The sequence below is a fragment of the Canis lupus genome, chromosome 14, assembly GCF_048164855.1.
Source record: "Canis lupus baileyi chromosome 14, mCanLup2.hap1, whole genome shotgun sequence".
NCBI classification, from domain to species: domain Eukaryota; kingdom Metazoa; phylum Chordata; class Mammalia; order Carnivora; family Canidae; genus Canis; species Canis lupus.
Window position 1 is genome coordinate 2,192,957 of NC_132851.1, and position 12,930 is coordinate 2,205,886.

The 12,930-nt window shown below is 43.8% G+C and overlaps 2 protein-coding genes across 7 annotated transcripts in view; one reads left to right on the top strand and one right to left on the bottom strand.

Moving 5' to 3' along the window:
* Window positions 1-2,495, bottom strand: part of RIDA (reactive intermediate imine deaminase A) — a 38,154-nt gene extending 35,659 nt beyond the window's left edge. The window contains exon 1 of one of the 3 annotated variants that reach the window (XM_072773955.1): window positions 2,278-2,486. In XM_072773955.1, the coding sequence (XP_072630056.1) occupies window positions 2,278-2,477 (200 nt within the window). In that variant the 5' untranslated portion in view covers window positions 2,478-2,486. Of the gene's footprint in view, window positions 1-2,277 lie in introns of all 3 variants that reach the window. The other 2 variants (XM_072773956.1, XM_072773957.1) reach the window with 2 other exon arrangements.
* Window positions 2,450-12,930, top strand: part of POP1 (POP1 homolog, ribonuclease P/MRP subunit) — a 40,854-nt gene continuing 30,373 nt past the window's right edge. Inside the window, exons 1-5 of one of the 4 annotated variants that reach the window (XM_072773953.1) lie at window positions 2,450-2,646; window positions 6,474-6,617; window positions 8,812-8,979; window positions 9,916-10,091; window positions 11,359-11,607. In XM_072773953.1, coding sequence (XP_072630054.1) covers window positions 6,476-6,617; window positions 8,812-8,979; window positions 9,916-10,091; window positions 11,359-11,607 — 735 coding nt within the window. In that variant the 5' untranslated portion in view covers window positions 2,450-2,646; window positions 6,474-6,475. The remainder of the gene's footprint in view (window positions 2,647-6,473; window positions 6,618-8,811; window positions 8,980-9,915; window positions 10,092-11,358; window positions 11,608-12,930) is intronic. The other 3 variants (XM_072773952.1, XM_072773949.1, XM_072773950.1) reach the window with 3 other exon arrangements.

Here is a 12,930-nt window from a genome sequence, read left to right on the forward strand (position 1 = left end):
GGTTCTGAGCCAACTGTAACAACTTCCTAGTTATTTATTCATGACAGTCACAGAGAGACTAATTGGTGAGAGAGAGAGGCAGAGACACAGGCTGAGGGAGAAGCAGGCTCCATGCAGGGAGCCCGACGTGGGACTCGATCCTGGGTCCCCAGGATCATGCCCTGGGCTGAAGGCAGGCACCAAACCGCTGAGCCACTGGGGCTGCCCAATAACTAAAATCTTAAAAAAAAAAAAAAAAAGAAAAGAAAAGAAAATGAAAATGAAAGTTTGATTAGGAAAGAAATTAACCTTTCTTTTTTTTTTTTTTTTAAAGATTTTATTTATTTATTCATGATAGTCACAGAGAGAGAGAGAGAGAGAGAGAGGCAGAGACACAGGCAGAGGGAGAAGCAGGCTCCATGCACCGGGAGCCCGACGTGGGATTCGATCCCGGGTCTCCAGGATCACGCCCCGGGCCAAAGGCAGGCGCCAAACCGCTGCGCCACCCAGGGATCCCTTAACCTTTCATATTAGCAGCACTTCTGACAAATGGAAAGGCATGTACACAGGGTAGACAATATACATTTATTTTTATTTTTTTAATTATTTTTTAAAATTTATTTATGATAGTCACAGAGAGAGAGAGAGAGAGAGAGAGAGAGAGGCAGAGACACAGGCAGAGGGAGAAGCAGGCTCCATGCACCGGGAGCCCGACATGGGCTTCGATCCCGGGTCTCCAGGATTGCGCCCTGGGCCAAAGGCAGGCGCCAAACCGATGCGCCACCCAGGGATCCCGACCGTATACATATATATACCGTATATATATATTTAGCTAGAGCATTTTGAGACAATCTTAGCAAATGATTTTTGTTGTGATTTGTATCTGACTTTATTTGTGGGAAATGAGCATGGACAAAGAATTCATAATCATCCCAAGGCATTTCTATACGAGTTGTACAAATCAGTGTCTTGGGTAGATAAGTACGTATTTGCTTAGCATTCCTGTGAAAAGAATTCAGCTCTCTCCAGATGAGCACCCACATCTGTTCATGGGGTACTCATTCAAAGGGTACTCCTTTGAATTAAGAGAGGGTTAGATCAAACATTATGCTAAGTGGAAGAAGTTGGTCACAAAGGACCATATTGTAAGGATTCCATTTACAGGAAAAGTCTAGGACAGGCAAATCCACAGAAAACAGATTAGTGGTTGCTAGGAGTTAGGGGAAAAGAATGAGGAGTGACAGCTAATGGATATGGGGTTTCTTTTGGAGGTGATTAAAATATTCTGAGATTATATAGTGGTGATTGATGAAAACACAGGGCTGAGGTCAAGGCACAGGCCTGGGACAAGCCCTTGAAACAGGCAGAGGGACCTTCCTCTATGGACTCAACTGCCTTGATGTTGATACTTTGCTAAAGGCTTTTGCCTTTTGGCAATCCTAGTCTGACCCTTGGGAGCCTGTGAGTCTACTTTAACATATAAAAATTCCTTTAGAAATTTCCCTTTCTCTCTAAACCCCCAAGATACGTGTTGGCGACCATCCCCCAGGCACATGGCCCACCGATACACATCCGGAGGGTCTCACGACTCCGGTTTTACTGGTCGGTAACAGGTGACCTTTCCCCAGCACCACAGCCAGCCCCCTCGAGGTCCTGGACACCTTGCTTCCAAAATGCCCGAGAGCCTACGCTACCGCCAGCCCCCTCGCGACTCCCGGGTGGGCAACGAGCCGCCCTTCCCGCCCTGCACCGGCCCGGGGCGGCGGCTCCTCCCGCCCACAGGTCCTGTCCCCGGCCTTCAATAAAACCACCATTTTGAACGGAAGACGTCTCCAGAGTTCATCCTTGGTCGTGGGCTCCGGACCTCACCCCACCAAACCTCGCCTATATTCCAAAACCTAATCAGTGATGGCTGCACTAGGTGAGTATGATATAAAATCACTGAATCGTACACTTCAAAGGGGTGAATTTTACTGGTATGTGAATTACAGATGCTACAATGGTCACCAAGAACCCCAAACCTGACCGCTCTGCCGGCGCCGCGCGCTGGCCTCCGGGGCGGGGCAGAGTCCCCGAGGGCACGGGCTCCCGCAGCCACTGGGACTCCTGGCGCCCTATGGGTCTCAAGGGTGCTTTGCCCCTTTCCCAGGTCCAGCGTCCTGGGCTCCGCGTGTTGAACAGGAGGCTGGACCCGATGAAGCCTGAGGCCTGCCCCAGCTCTGACCCCGAGGGGCTTCAGCCCGGGACTCCCGACCCCACTCGTCCAGAGACCGTCCGCGCTCCCTGACGCCTCGTTACCTGTAAGGACCAATGGCCCCTGGAGCTTTCGCAGTGCTGATCACCTTTCTGATCAGAGACGCCATGGCTAACCCTTTTATCTTGCTTCCCCTCCAGGAGAACAATCCCGTCCACTGCCTCTGCCAGTGCGTCACCAGACTAAGCAGCCCAGGGACCGGTCCCGGCGGTAACTCTTCTCCCGAGGCGAGTTCGCTCGGCATTCTGGGAGTTGTAGTCTCCGCGCGGTTCCCGGCCACGTGGAGGCCGCGACTGCACTGGCGCATGCGCCCTACAGCTGGGTCGCCTCGCGCGTCTCCGCGGAGTCGACGGTCGCGGAGGCCTGTCGTTCTGACCCGGGAGCCCTGGATTCCTCCCACAGAGTCTCCGGAGGTAGGTCGTGAGAGGCTGGTGTTCCCCAGGGTCCGCGGGAGTTTGGGGGGGTGTGCGTGAGGCTCCCCGCTAAGCGCCCGCGCACGGGCCCGGCCCTCCTCCGGGTCAGCCCTGAGCCCAGGCCCGGCTGACGCCTTCTCTCCGGGCCGCCTGCGCCTGGGCCCGCCGGGCAGGTGCTGCCGGGGAATGGGCTTCCCCCTGACCTGCAGCCGCTCCGAAGGAACGAGTAGGGTCATCGAGGGGACCCCGCTGAGATCGGGGCGTGCTTCACCGGCCGCCCTCCCGTGTTCCATTCTCGAGCGCTCCTAGCGCTTTCCGAGCGCTCTCCACGCGTTCGCTTTCGATCTGAGCCGAGCCCGAGTGACTGGGATCTGATTTCAAAATAAGATAAGCTCGTCTCTGGGCAGATAGTCATGCCATGTCAGAAGGTGTGGTGCCTGGCCAGATACTTCTTATTCTGTTAATACATGCATTATAAACACTTGGGCGTGCCAGTTTACATTCAACAAATGCATTGAACCCTTCTTGGTGCAAGGCACCCTGCTAGGTGCTAGAGGTACCACAGACAGACAGGTAAGATCCCTGTCCTGCCCTGCTTCTAAAACGGAATGTAAGAAAATCCTCTTGATTGCTCTTCTTCTGTCCTACATACTATTAAGGTTTGGTTTTTCTACTTCCTGCTCAAGAGCCTTCAGAGCTTTTTTCATTGGTTCAGGGCTTCAAGCATGGAATAAAATGGAACTTCCAGTCTGTTTTCCCTGGCCTACTCAGTTTTATCCTCTCCTACTCTCTCATCCCACTCAAGTTGTCCAGAGTCCTCACTCCGGAATTCACACAGAAGATTCCTGAACTCCTTCCCTATTCAAATACCAACCAACTGAAATCCTATTTTCTCATTGACTTTACCTCTGGTTCCACATCCCCCCCGCCTTTTTTCTTCATGAGGCAGAGACATAGGCAGAGGGAGAAGCAGGCTCCCCACGGGGAGCCCAATGTGGACTTCATTAGGATTTACTTTATATTCTCTATTGCTGTTAGAACTGTTTGAGGACCACTGCTAGTTTGACCTGCTAATTTTTTAGTCTGATATCAAAGCCTACTGCAATCCCCGAGTCCCAGCCTGTTCCTGGACTATTTTAGTGCTGAATAGACCAGGGTTCCCAGGTCTACTCCCAAGAGAGAGCTGTCTTGCTGGATAAGTTTTAATTCAGATAATAGTAGGTGAACTAAATGGTTTTATAAAATCATTCTGAGTGATTCTTAATGCCGACTGATCTGAACCATGTCATTCACCAGCTGACTGATTCTGCAGAACTTCATTTACTTCCTACATATTTTTTAATTTGAAAAATGGTGGGATGCCTGGGTGGCTCAGTGGTTGAGGGTCTGCCTTAGGCTCAGGGCGTGATCCTGGAGTCTGGGATCGAGTCCCACATCAGGCTCCCTGCATGGAGCCTGCTTCTCCCTCTGCCTATGTCTCTGCCTCTCTGTGTCTCTCATAAATAAATAAATAAAATCTTTTTTAAAATTTTGAAAAATGGTTTTGGGTGTACATGTGGTTGTCTTTCATTTAGGAGAAAGCCGAATGGAATGAGAAAGTAAAATGACATAATCTCTGTTATTTCAGTCTGGCCTCATCTAGCTGTCTCAGTTTTATCTTCTCACTTTTCTCACTCCGTGAATAATTACCGTAAATCAAGCCCACAGTTTTTGCAAAGCACCATGTCAGTACGTTGTATACATTACTTTATTCTCAGAGCAACCTATGCTTTTTCCCTACAATTATATAACTAAAAAGTGTTAAGGGAGGTATTTGATCCAGATCTTTCTAACTCCAAAGGAAGGAGTCTTAAATTCTACATAACATTGGTTACTCTTAATTTTGAATGGAGGCTTCCATTGGGAAAGAGGTAAGTGAATGGGTAGTAGTTAATTCAGTGGCATTCAGTGGGGGTGGTATGAATCTTGATGTGACAGTCTGTAAGTTTGTGCAGGTGTTTTGGGTTGGCATAATGATTAGGGTAATGCTGCTGGCATTTACCACGCAGGGACCAGGGATGTTAGACATCCTGGAGTGTGCAAGAAAGTCCCACAGTAGCCCAATCTCTGTTTTACATAAAAGCACAAAATATTGGTTACATGGTTTTAATATACACTGAGTTTTCCAGGAATGCAGTAAATCAAAACAAGATCATACTCCACCATCACCACCACCCCCACCCCCACCCCCCGCCCTTTTTGCTACTTTACCAAGGGGTATTCACTAGTTTGGAAAATTGTGTCACCAGTGGCATTGCTACTTTCTCTTTGAGGCACAGGTCAACACACCTGTATTACTTTGCCTTTGTACCTATTGCAGTTGTGGTATGCTTTGAGAAGTGCTATGAGAACGGCTTGGCTCTGCTACTCTGAGCTTCCTTCCTTTGCACAGGACTCTTCAGATTTCCCTAGTCAGTAAAAAAAAGAGTTAATGACTATTGCATGGAGGCTTCTAGGCCTCTTCCCCAGCTTTACAAATTGTGCCAATGGTGTATTGGTGCCTGTGTTGTGGTGATTATACCCCTGAGCTCAGAATATCTCTTTATTACATATTGTCACTCAGTAGTGGTGAAATACTTAAATAATACAGAAAGTACATATTATTTTATTAAGGGATCCCTGGGTGGCGCAGCGGTTTGGCGCCTGCCTTTGGCCCAGGGCGCGATCCTGGAGACCCGGGATCGAATCCCACATCGGGCTCCCGGTGCATGGAGCCTGCTTCTCCCTCTGCCTGTGTCTCTGCCTCTCTCTCTCTCTGTGACTATCATAAATAAATAAAAATTAAAAAAAAAAAAATTAGTTCTTAGTCCTCCCTTTACATTATAGTTAGGGTATATATATATATATGTGTGTGTGTGTAAAAGGCATATGTCCAGTAGGTTATGTAATTAATGAATTTCATTTCAAAAAAGAAAACAGGTGTTTCAAACCATTCTGGAAAAAAAAGAGGAGGGGAGCCTGGTTGGCTCAGTTGGTTGTGTCTGACTCTTGATTTCAGCTCAAGTTATGATCGTGGTCATGAGATTGAGTCCCAAGTCCGATTCCACAGTCTGGGGAGTAGGCTTAAGACTCTCTCTACCCCTCTCTCTGCCTGTTCCCTACTGCTCTTTTTCTCTCTCTTTTATAAAAAAATAAATCATTAAAAAAAAGGGGGGGAGATGTTGAGTTTGAAAGTTGAGAACTACTGAGTAAATCTGTCAAGTTCCCTCAGGGGTTTTGTCCTTTATCCTTATTCCTTATTTCAAATTGAAATTTTTTGCTGTTATAAATTAAAGGTACAGCTGGCCTCATTTTGGTGGCATCAGTAATTTATGTTCAGTTTTTGTAGAGGCTATATCAGAATAGTGTGTACTATATTTCATTGATTCACGTGGCTCTTGTTTCACCTAAGAATTTTTTTCTATGGCAGAGAGATCTTATACCTCATTTTTCATTCTTTCAATAGACTGTTCAGTGTCATCATTGGGATATGATTGAATTATCTGGCAGTGTAATCTAGAATATACTAATAATGGTCTCTTCCATTAATATAATTATTTTTTTTCCTATTGAATTGGGTTTTTGGTGCCAATACCATTCATGGCTCCCCTAGAAATACCCCTGGTGATAAATCTCTGTAGGTCAGTATTGTGATAACATTTTGATATCATCAATCCACCTATAATAAATGAAGATTGGTTATATTAAAGAATCAAATTTTGAGTTACGGGAATATTTATTTACTAAGTGTATTTTTATTTTGCATGGAAGTTCTCTTTGCTTGTACTAAATTTATTCTTCCTTTTCAGAAATGTCTAATGCAAAAGAAAGAAAACATGCTAAGAAAATGAGAAACCAGCCCACAAATGTTACTTTATCTTCTGGCTTTGTGGCCGATAGGGGCATAGAGTACCATAATGGAGGTGGGAGACCTTTCCAAGCTCAAAAACAAGGTAAGATACACAGGATATTCTTTCTATTCTATTTGGAGCAAAATGCTTTAGTCAGCTCTTTTTTTTTTTTCTTTTAAGATTGTTTATTTATTTATTTGAAAGAGACAGAAAAAGCACGAACGGGGGGAGGGGCAGAGGGAGAGAGAGAGGCCGAAGCAGGCTCCCCACTGAGCAGGGAGCCCTATATGGGGCTCAGTCCCAGGACCCTAGGATCATGACCTGACCTGAAGGTAGATGCTTAACTGACTGAGCCACCCAGACTCCCCATTGTTAGTTATTATTTAAATAGTAAATGACCTGCATTAAAAACAGATGCAGTTGACCTTCATTATTCACAAATTTTGTATTTGCAAATTCACCTAGTTGCTAAATTTATTTGTTACCCCCAAATTAATACTCATGGTACTTTGGTGGTCATTCATGGGCTTGCAAAAAGAGAGGGAAAAAATTGGAGTCACTGCACATGGACATTCTTAACTGAGGTTCCCAGCTGCCTCCTTGCTTCAGCTTGCTGCTATTTTTTTTTTTTTTAAAGATTTTATTTATTTATTCATGAGAGACACAGAGAAGGAGAGGCACAGACACAGGCAGAGGGAGAAGCAGGCTCCACACATGGGACTCAATCCCAGGTCTCCAGGATCATACCCTGGCTGAAGGCAGTGCTAAACCACTGAGCAACCTGGCTGCCCTTGCTTCAGCTTTCTTACAGAGTGACCAGAGGGTGGAGGTAGAGACTATAGTGGGGCAGTGCAGCAGAGCCCAGGAAGCTCCCTCTCCAGCTAGGGATTGAGTTCCAGTTGTGGGCAGCCGCAGGCAGATCACTTAACACTTCTGAATCCATTTTTTTCCTTTGTAAAAAAAGGAAACAGTGTACCAAGATGAGTTGTTTTTATGATTGAGATTGTTTTTATGATTTGAGATTGCAGTCAGTGTGATAGGGGGGTGTGTGTGTGTGTGTGTGTGTGTATTTTCTCTAGGAACAGTGGTTCAGTATTTGCTAACTCAGGGTTTGTCGTGACTTTACAGAGCATAACTACTGGGAATAAGTGGTGCAGCGGTTTGGCGCCTGCCTTCGACCCAGGGCGCGATCCTGGAGACCCGGGATCGAGTCCCACATCGGGCTCCCGGTGCATGGAGCCTGCTTCTCCCTCTGCCTGTGTCTCTGCCTCTCTCTCTGTGTGTCTATCATGAATAAATGAATAAAATCTTCAAAAAAAAAAAAAAAAGAATTGGCTGTACGTAGAGCAGATATATTATATCTCTATTAACATAGTTATTATTAAATTACATTCTTTATTTCCTAAAAGAAATACAATGTGTTTATTGTATCTCCCTTTTTTTTAAAAAAAAAAAGATTTTTTTTATCTATTCATGAGAGACACAGAGAGAGAGGCAGGGACATAGGCAGAGGGAGAAGCAGGCTCCTTGCTGGGAGGAGGTCCCAGGACTCCGGGATCACGACCTGAGCCAAAGGCAGATGCTCAACCACTGTGCCACCCAGGTGTCCCGGGAGTTTAGATTTAAAATCTAGGGGATCCGGGATCCCTGGGTGGCACAGCGGTTTGGCGCCTGCCTTTGGCCCAGGGCACGATCCTGGAGACCCGGGATCGAATCCCACGTCGGGCTCCTGGTGCATGGAGCCTGCTTCTCCCTCTGCCTGTCTCTGCCCCCCCCCCCCCCGTGTGACTATCATAAATTAAAAAAAAAAAAAAATCTAGGGGATCCTTGGGTGGCTCAGCGGTTTCGCACCTGCCTTTGGCCCAGGGCACGATCCTGGAGTCCCAGGATCAGGTCCCACGTCGGGCTCCCGGCATGGAGCCTGCTTCTCTCTCTGCCTCTCTCTCTCTATGTCTATCATAAATAAAAATAAATCTTTAAAAAGAAAAGATTTAAAATCTATTTTGTACTATTTGGACAAAAGAGCCCTTATATCAGTTATGTTCAGGGTTAGTTTATCATGCTGACAAGGTTAGCCAGTGTGCTGCCTGCTAACTATGTCACGTGGTAATTCACCTTCCTACCCGAATTGATTCCCTCCTATTTAAAGGGAAGGTAGTAATAGCCACCTTACGGGTGATTGTAGAATTAAAAACATGTTAGTGTTGCCCCTCAGCAAACGGTGTTTTCCACTGTAATCCATATCTTTGTTAGGCCTGACATATTTCTTTTCGTTTTCTTTTTGAAAATAAACTAGACCCTTTTCCTGGAACTTCACGACAGCGGCAAACCAAAATGACCTACCATTCCCCAGTTGATCCTGATGTGAATGAACAGACTTCCTCCAAAATAATGTTTAAAAAAAAGGGAGGATGGAAAGCAGGTCCCGAGGGCACGTCTCAGGAGATTCCCAAGTATATCACTGGTAGGTGTTTGGGAAGAAGTGAAGCTTGATCATATGATGAGCTGTCTGTTTAACGCAGCCAGATTTCCAGCACTCTCTGTCTTGGCCATGCCTTCCTGTCTCTCTCCTCTCTTTCCGTGTTGAGCTCTTCTCCCCTCCAGCCTGGACTTCGACTTCCTGGGGCCTGACTTCCTGGGGCTTTTCCCTCTTGAGTTTCTCTTTTTTTTTTCCTCTTCATCTTCTTATAAGTTCTTCTCTGTGAACTGTTCCTTTTTGTCCTAAAATCTTCTTTGCCCTTCCCCCACCCCCTTTTTGAAATATGAAATGCTACCTACACTCCTTTGCACACATTCTCCAAAGGTGAAATCAAATTTAACACACTCTGAGGGTAACTAAGATCTTTAAATACCTGTCTCCAGGCCCCTTCAGATCTTGTCTCCTGTCACCCTGCTATCCCCATTACCTTCTATTCTTTAGGTGTGCCTTCTAGTTTCTGTGTCTGTTTATACTTTCAAAAAATTTTCATCTTTCAATAAGGAAAACAAATAATAGTTATGGCTACATATTTGGGAAAAGCAGAAAATAGTAAAAAAAAAATGCTTGAAGTCACAACCATTGTTAAAATCTTTGTTCTAACAATGTTTGTTAAACATTGTTTAACAATGTTTTCTTGTGTGATTGTTGCACTTACAAATGGCTGTGATTATATTGCATGTAGACCTCTTTTTTCTGATTAGAAACGTAATACTGAATCTTTGTGGAAAAGGGAAGTAGAAACAGAATAATTTCATAATCTTATAATACAGCAATAACTACCCCTTGGTATTAATCTCATTTGTGGTTTGGGTGGTGAGTGGGTTGTAAGATCGTGTACTTCAAATCTGTCTTCCTTCTAAAATCTGCCAGAAGTATGGATTCAAGACTTGTCTTTAATGATGGTGCTGTGTTTGTTGACAGCTTCTACTTTTGCTCAGGCCCGAGCTGCTGAAATCAGTGCTATGTTGAAAGCAGTGACCCAGAAGTCTTCTAATTCGCTGGTTTTCCAGACACTGCCCCGGCACATGAGACGGAGAGCCATGAGCCACAATGTCAAGCGCCTTCCCAGGCGGTTGCAGGAGATTGCCCAGAAAGAGGTATGAGCGTAAATATTTAAGTTAGTTTCTAAAAGAAATTAAGAAGTGTTAACCTGATAGAATTAAAATGTAAACCAAAAGCATTGTGATCATTTTGCATATTTTTTGGTTTACTTATGATTCCCCCCACCTCCCCTCTTGCTATGTAATTAGCAGACAGTTGGATATTACATACAGTCATACAGTGTTTGGAAGCCCCCCCACCCTTTTTTTCCTACTTTCTTCTTCTTTTTTTTTTTTATTAGTTTCAGGTTAGAAGCTCTTTCTTTTAATGGCATTAAATAGTTGAATTCCCCTGCCAGATTTAAAATAAAATCCTGACCTTACTACATGAGTGATTTTAGCTCTGTATTTTGGGGCTGTGGCCAGCTTGAAGTTGGAAGGTTAAGAAAAAAAAAAAAAAATCAATGCCTAGTATGTGCCTTTTGACTTTTTCAACGTTGAAAACTTGAAACTTGGATTTAATTTTTGTTCAAGTCTAATTGTTTTTGGCTTCACCAAAACTCTTGGCTTAGGCATTCTCAGATTGTGTAAGCTACCCATGTCTTTGCTAGTTGATTCAAAAGTTATTCATGGAGTGCTTTCTGTGTACTATGCTGGTAGTGGGGTTAAGAATTCATCAACACAAAGTCTTTATCTTTAGGAGCCCACAGACTAAAGAAGAGTTTTGGGGTTTTTCTTCCCCCCTCCCTGCACAAAAGTTTCACTCAGCTATGGAGGAGATTAAGAGTGAAAACTGAACAGGAATTTTGTGCTTTCTAGATTTAATGTTAGGTTTGTTTCCCAGTGATCAGGCTTGGCATTTGCCTGTCAGGCCTAACTGACGTGAAATGTATAGGTTTTCCTCGTTTTGTATTTTTCATCCTATTTTGGGTTTAGCTCTAGTCTCAGAGGTTAAAAAAACCAATAAAACCAATAACAGAAAAGCTAGCATCTGACTTATTCTCCTGCTCTCTTATATGGATAGCCACAGTAAGCTTATGTTACTGTGTGGAGCCTTTTGTAAATATTCTCATCCTCATAGTCCACGAAGCTTGTCCAGTTAGTAAGTGACAGAACTCTGCTTTCTCTCTAAGTCTGGCCATCTCTGAAATCTTCACTCTGTTGTCTCTTCTCCTGGTCTTTCATTGGAGAGATAACCAAGTTAAAAAATTAAGCATATCTATGGAGCCCACTTAATCTAAAGTTAGTTGTTTGAGTTACTCACATGTAACTTTGTTTTGAGATAGTTGCAAACTAGGATCTGTCTCTTTCCTTGAAACCACAGGCCGAGAAAGCAGTACATCAGAAAAAAGAACATTCAAAGAATAAATGCCATAAAGCTCGAAGGTGTCACAAAAATCGGGTGCTAGAATTTAACCGTAGACAAAAGAAGAACATATGGCTAGAAACTCACATCTGGCATGCCAAACGGTTTCACATGGTCAAGAAGTGGGGCTACTGTCTTGGGGAGAGGCCCACAGCGAAGAGCCACAGAGCCTGCTACCGAGCCATGACAAACCGTTGCCTCCTTCAGGTATTGCTTTTCCAATTGGTTTTCTCTTTCTTTTTGTTTAGCCAAAATGGAAGTGATGTCTGGGCTTGGCTCCAAGGGGTAAGAAAATGGGGCAGTCGGGGAGGCAGAGAAAGTCAGGTAAGAGGGAAGAATTAAAATAAATTCACTGTGATAAAGATGAAGAGAGTAAGATCTAGGATAACATGAAGGTGAGATTAGTTTGGGAGAAACAAGTAGGAACCAGGCCCTGCATGGTCTTGGTGGTCATGTTTGAGATTTCTTCAGCATTGATTCATTTAGAAATCGTTCATCAACAACAGATATTTGTGTGCCTTATAGCTGTGTTCAAAATGTTGTTCTAAGTGTTCACAATTCAGTGGGATGCTAGGAAGTTTGCATTAAATTCTTTGAAAGGACAGTTTGTTTTAGAGCCTGGTAATAGTGTTTATATTGTCACTCTCCCCTTTCCCAATTGCTAAATCAATTGCATTCTCTCTTTCAGTACATATTTAGAAATTTGATCTTTGTAGAGGGTCTTTCAATGTCAGGATGGCCTTGGCCAAATTTTTTTGTTTTTGTCTTTTAACTTTTTTATCTGGGTATAGTTGACACGATATTTATTAGTCACAGGGGTACAACATAGTGATTCAACTTCTCTATATGTTATGCTGTGCTCACCACAGTGTAGCTCCCATCTGTTCCTGTACAACACTATTACAATATCATTGACTACATTCCCTATCCTGTACCTTTTATCCTCATGACGTGTTCATTGCATAACTGGAAGCCTTGGCCAAGTTTTGAAAGCCAAAACTTTGTATCAGTATTCTTTGATACCTCTTGAGAGCAATATAGCAGAATAATCAATGTAATAACCTTTAAAAAATTGTAAAATATACATAACATCAAATTTTACCACTTTAATTATTTTCTATTTTAAGATTTTATTTTTAAGTAATCTCTACACCCAACGTGAAGCTTGAGCTTACAACTCTGAGATTAAGAGTTACATGCTCTACTAACTGAGCCAGCCAGGTACCCCCTTTAATTATTTTTAAGTATATAGTTCTGTGACATTAACTCTAGTCACATTGTTGTATAACTATTTTCACCATCCATCTCCAGATCTTTTTCATTTTCCCATTAAACCATAACTCCCCATTGCCTACTGTCCTGCTCCCAGCAACTACCATTCTACTTTTTATCTTTAGGAATTTGACCATTCTAGATGCCTCAACGTAGAATCACACAATATTTGTCCTTTTGGGCTGGTTATTTCACTTACATAATGTCTTCACAGTTCAGCCATGTTGTATCCTGTGTTAAAATTCCCCTCATTTTTGA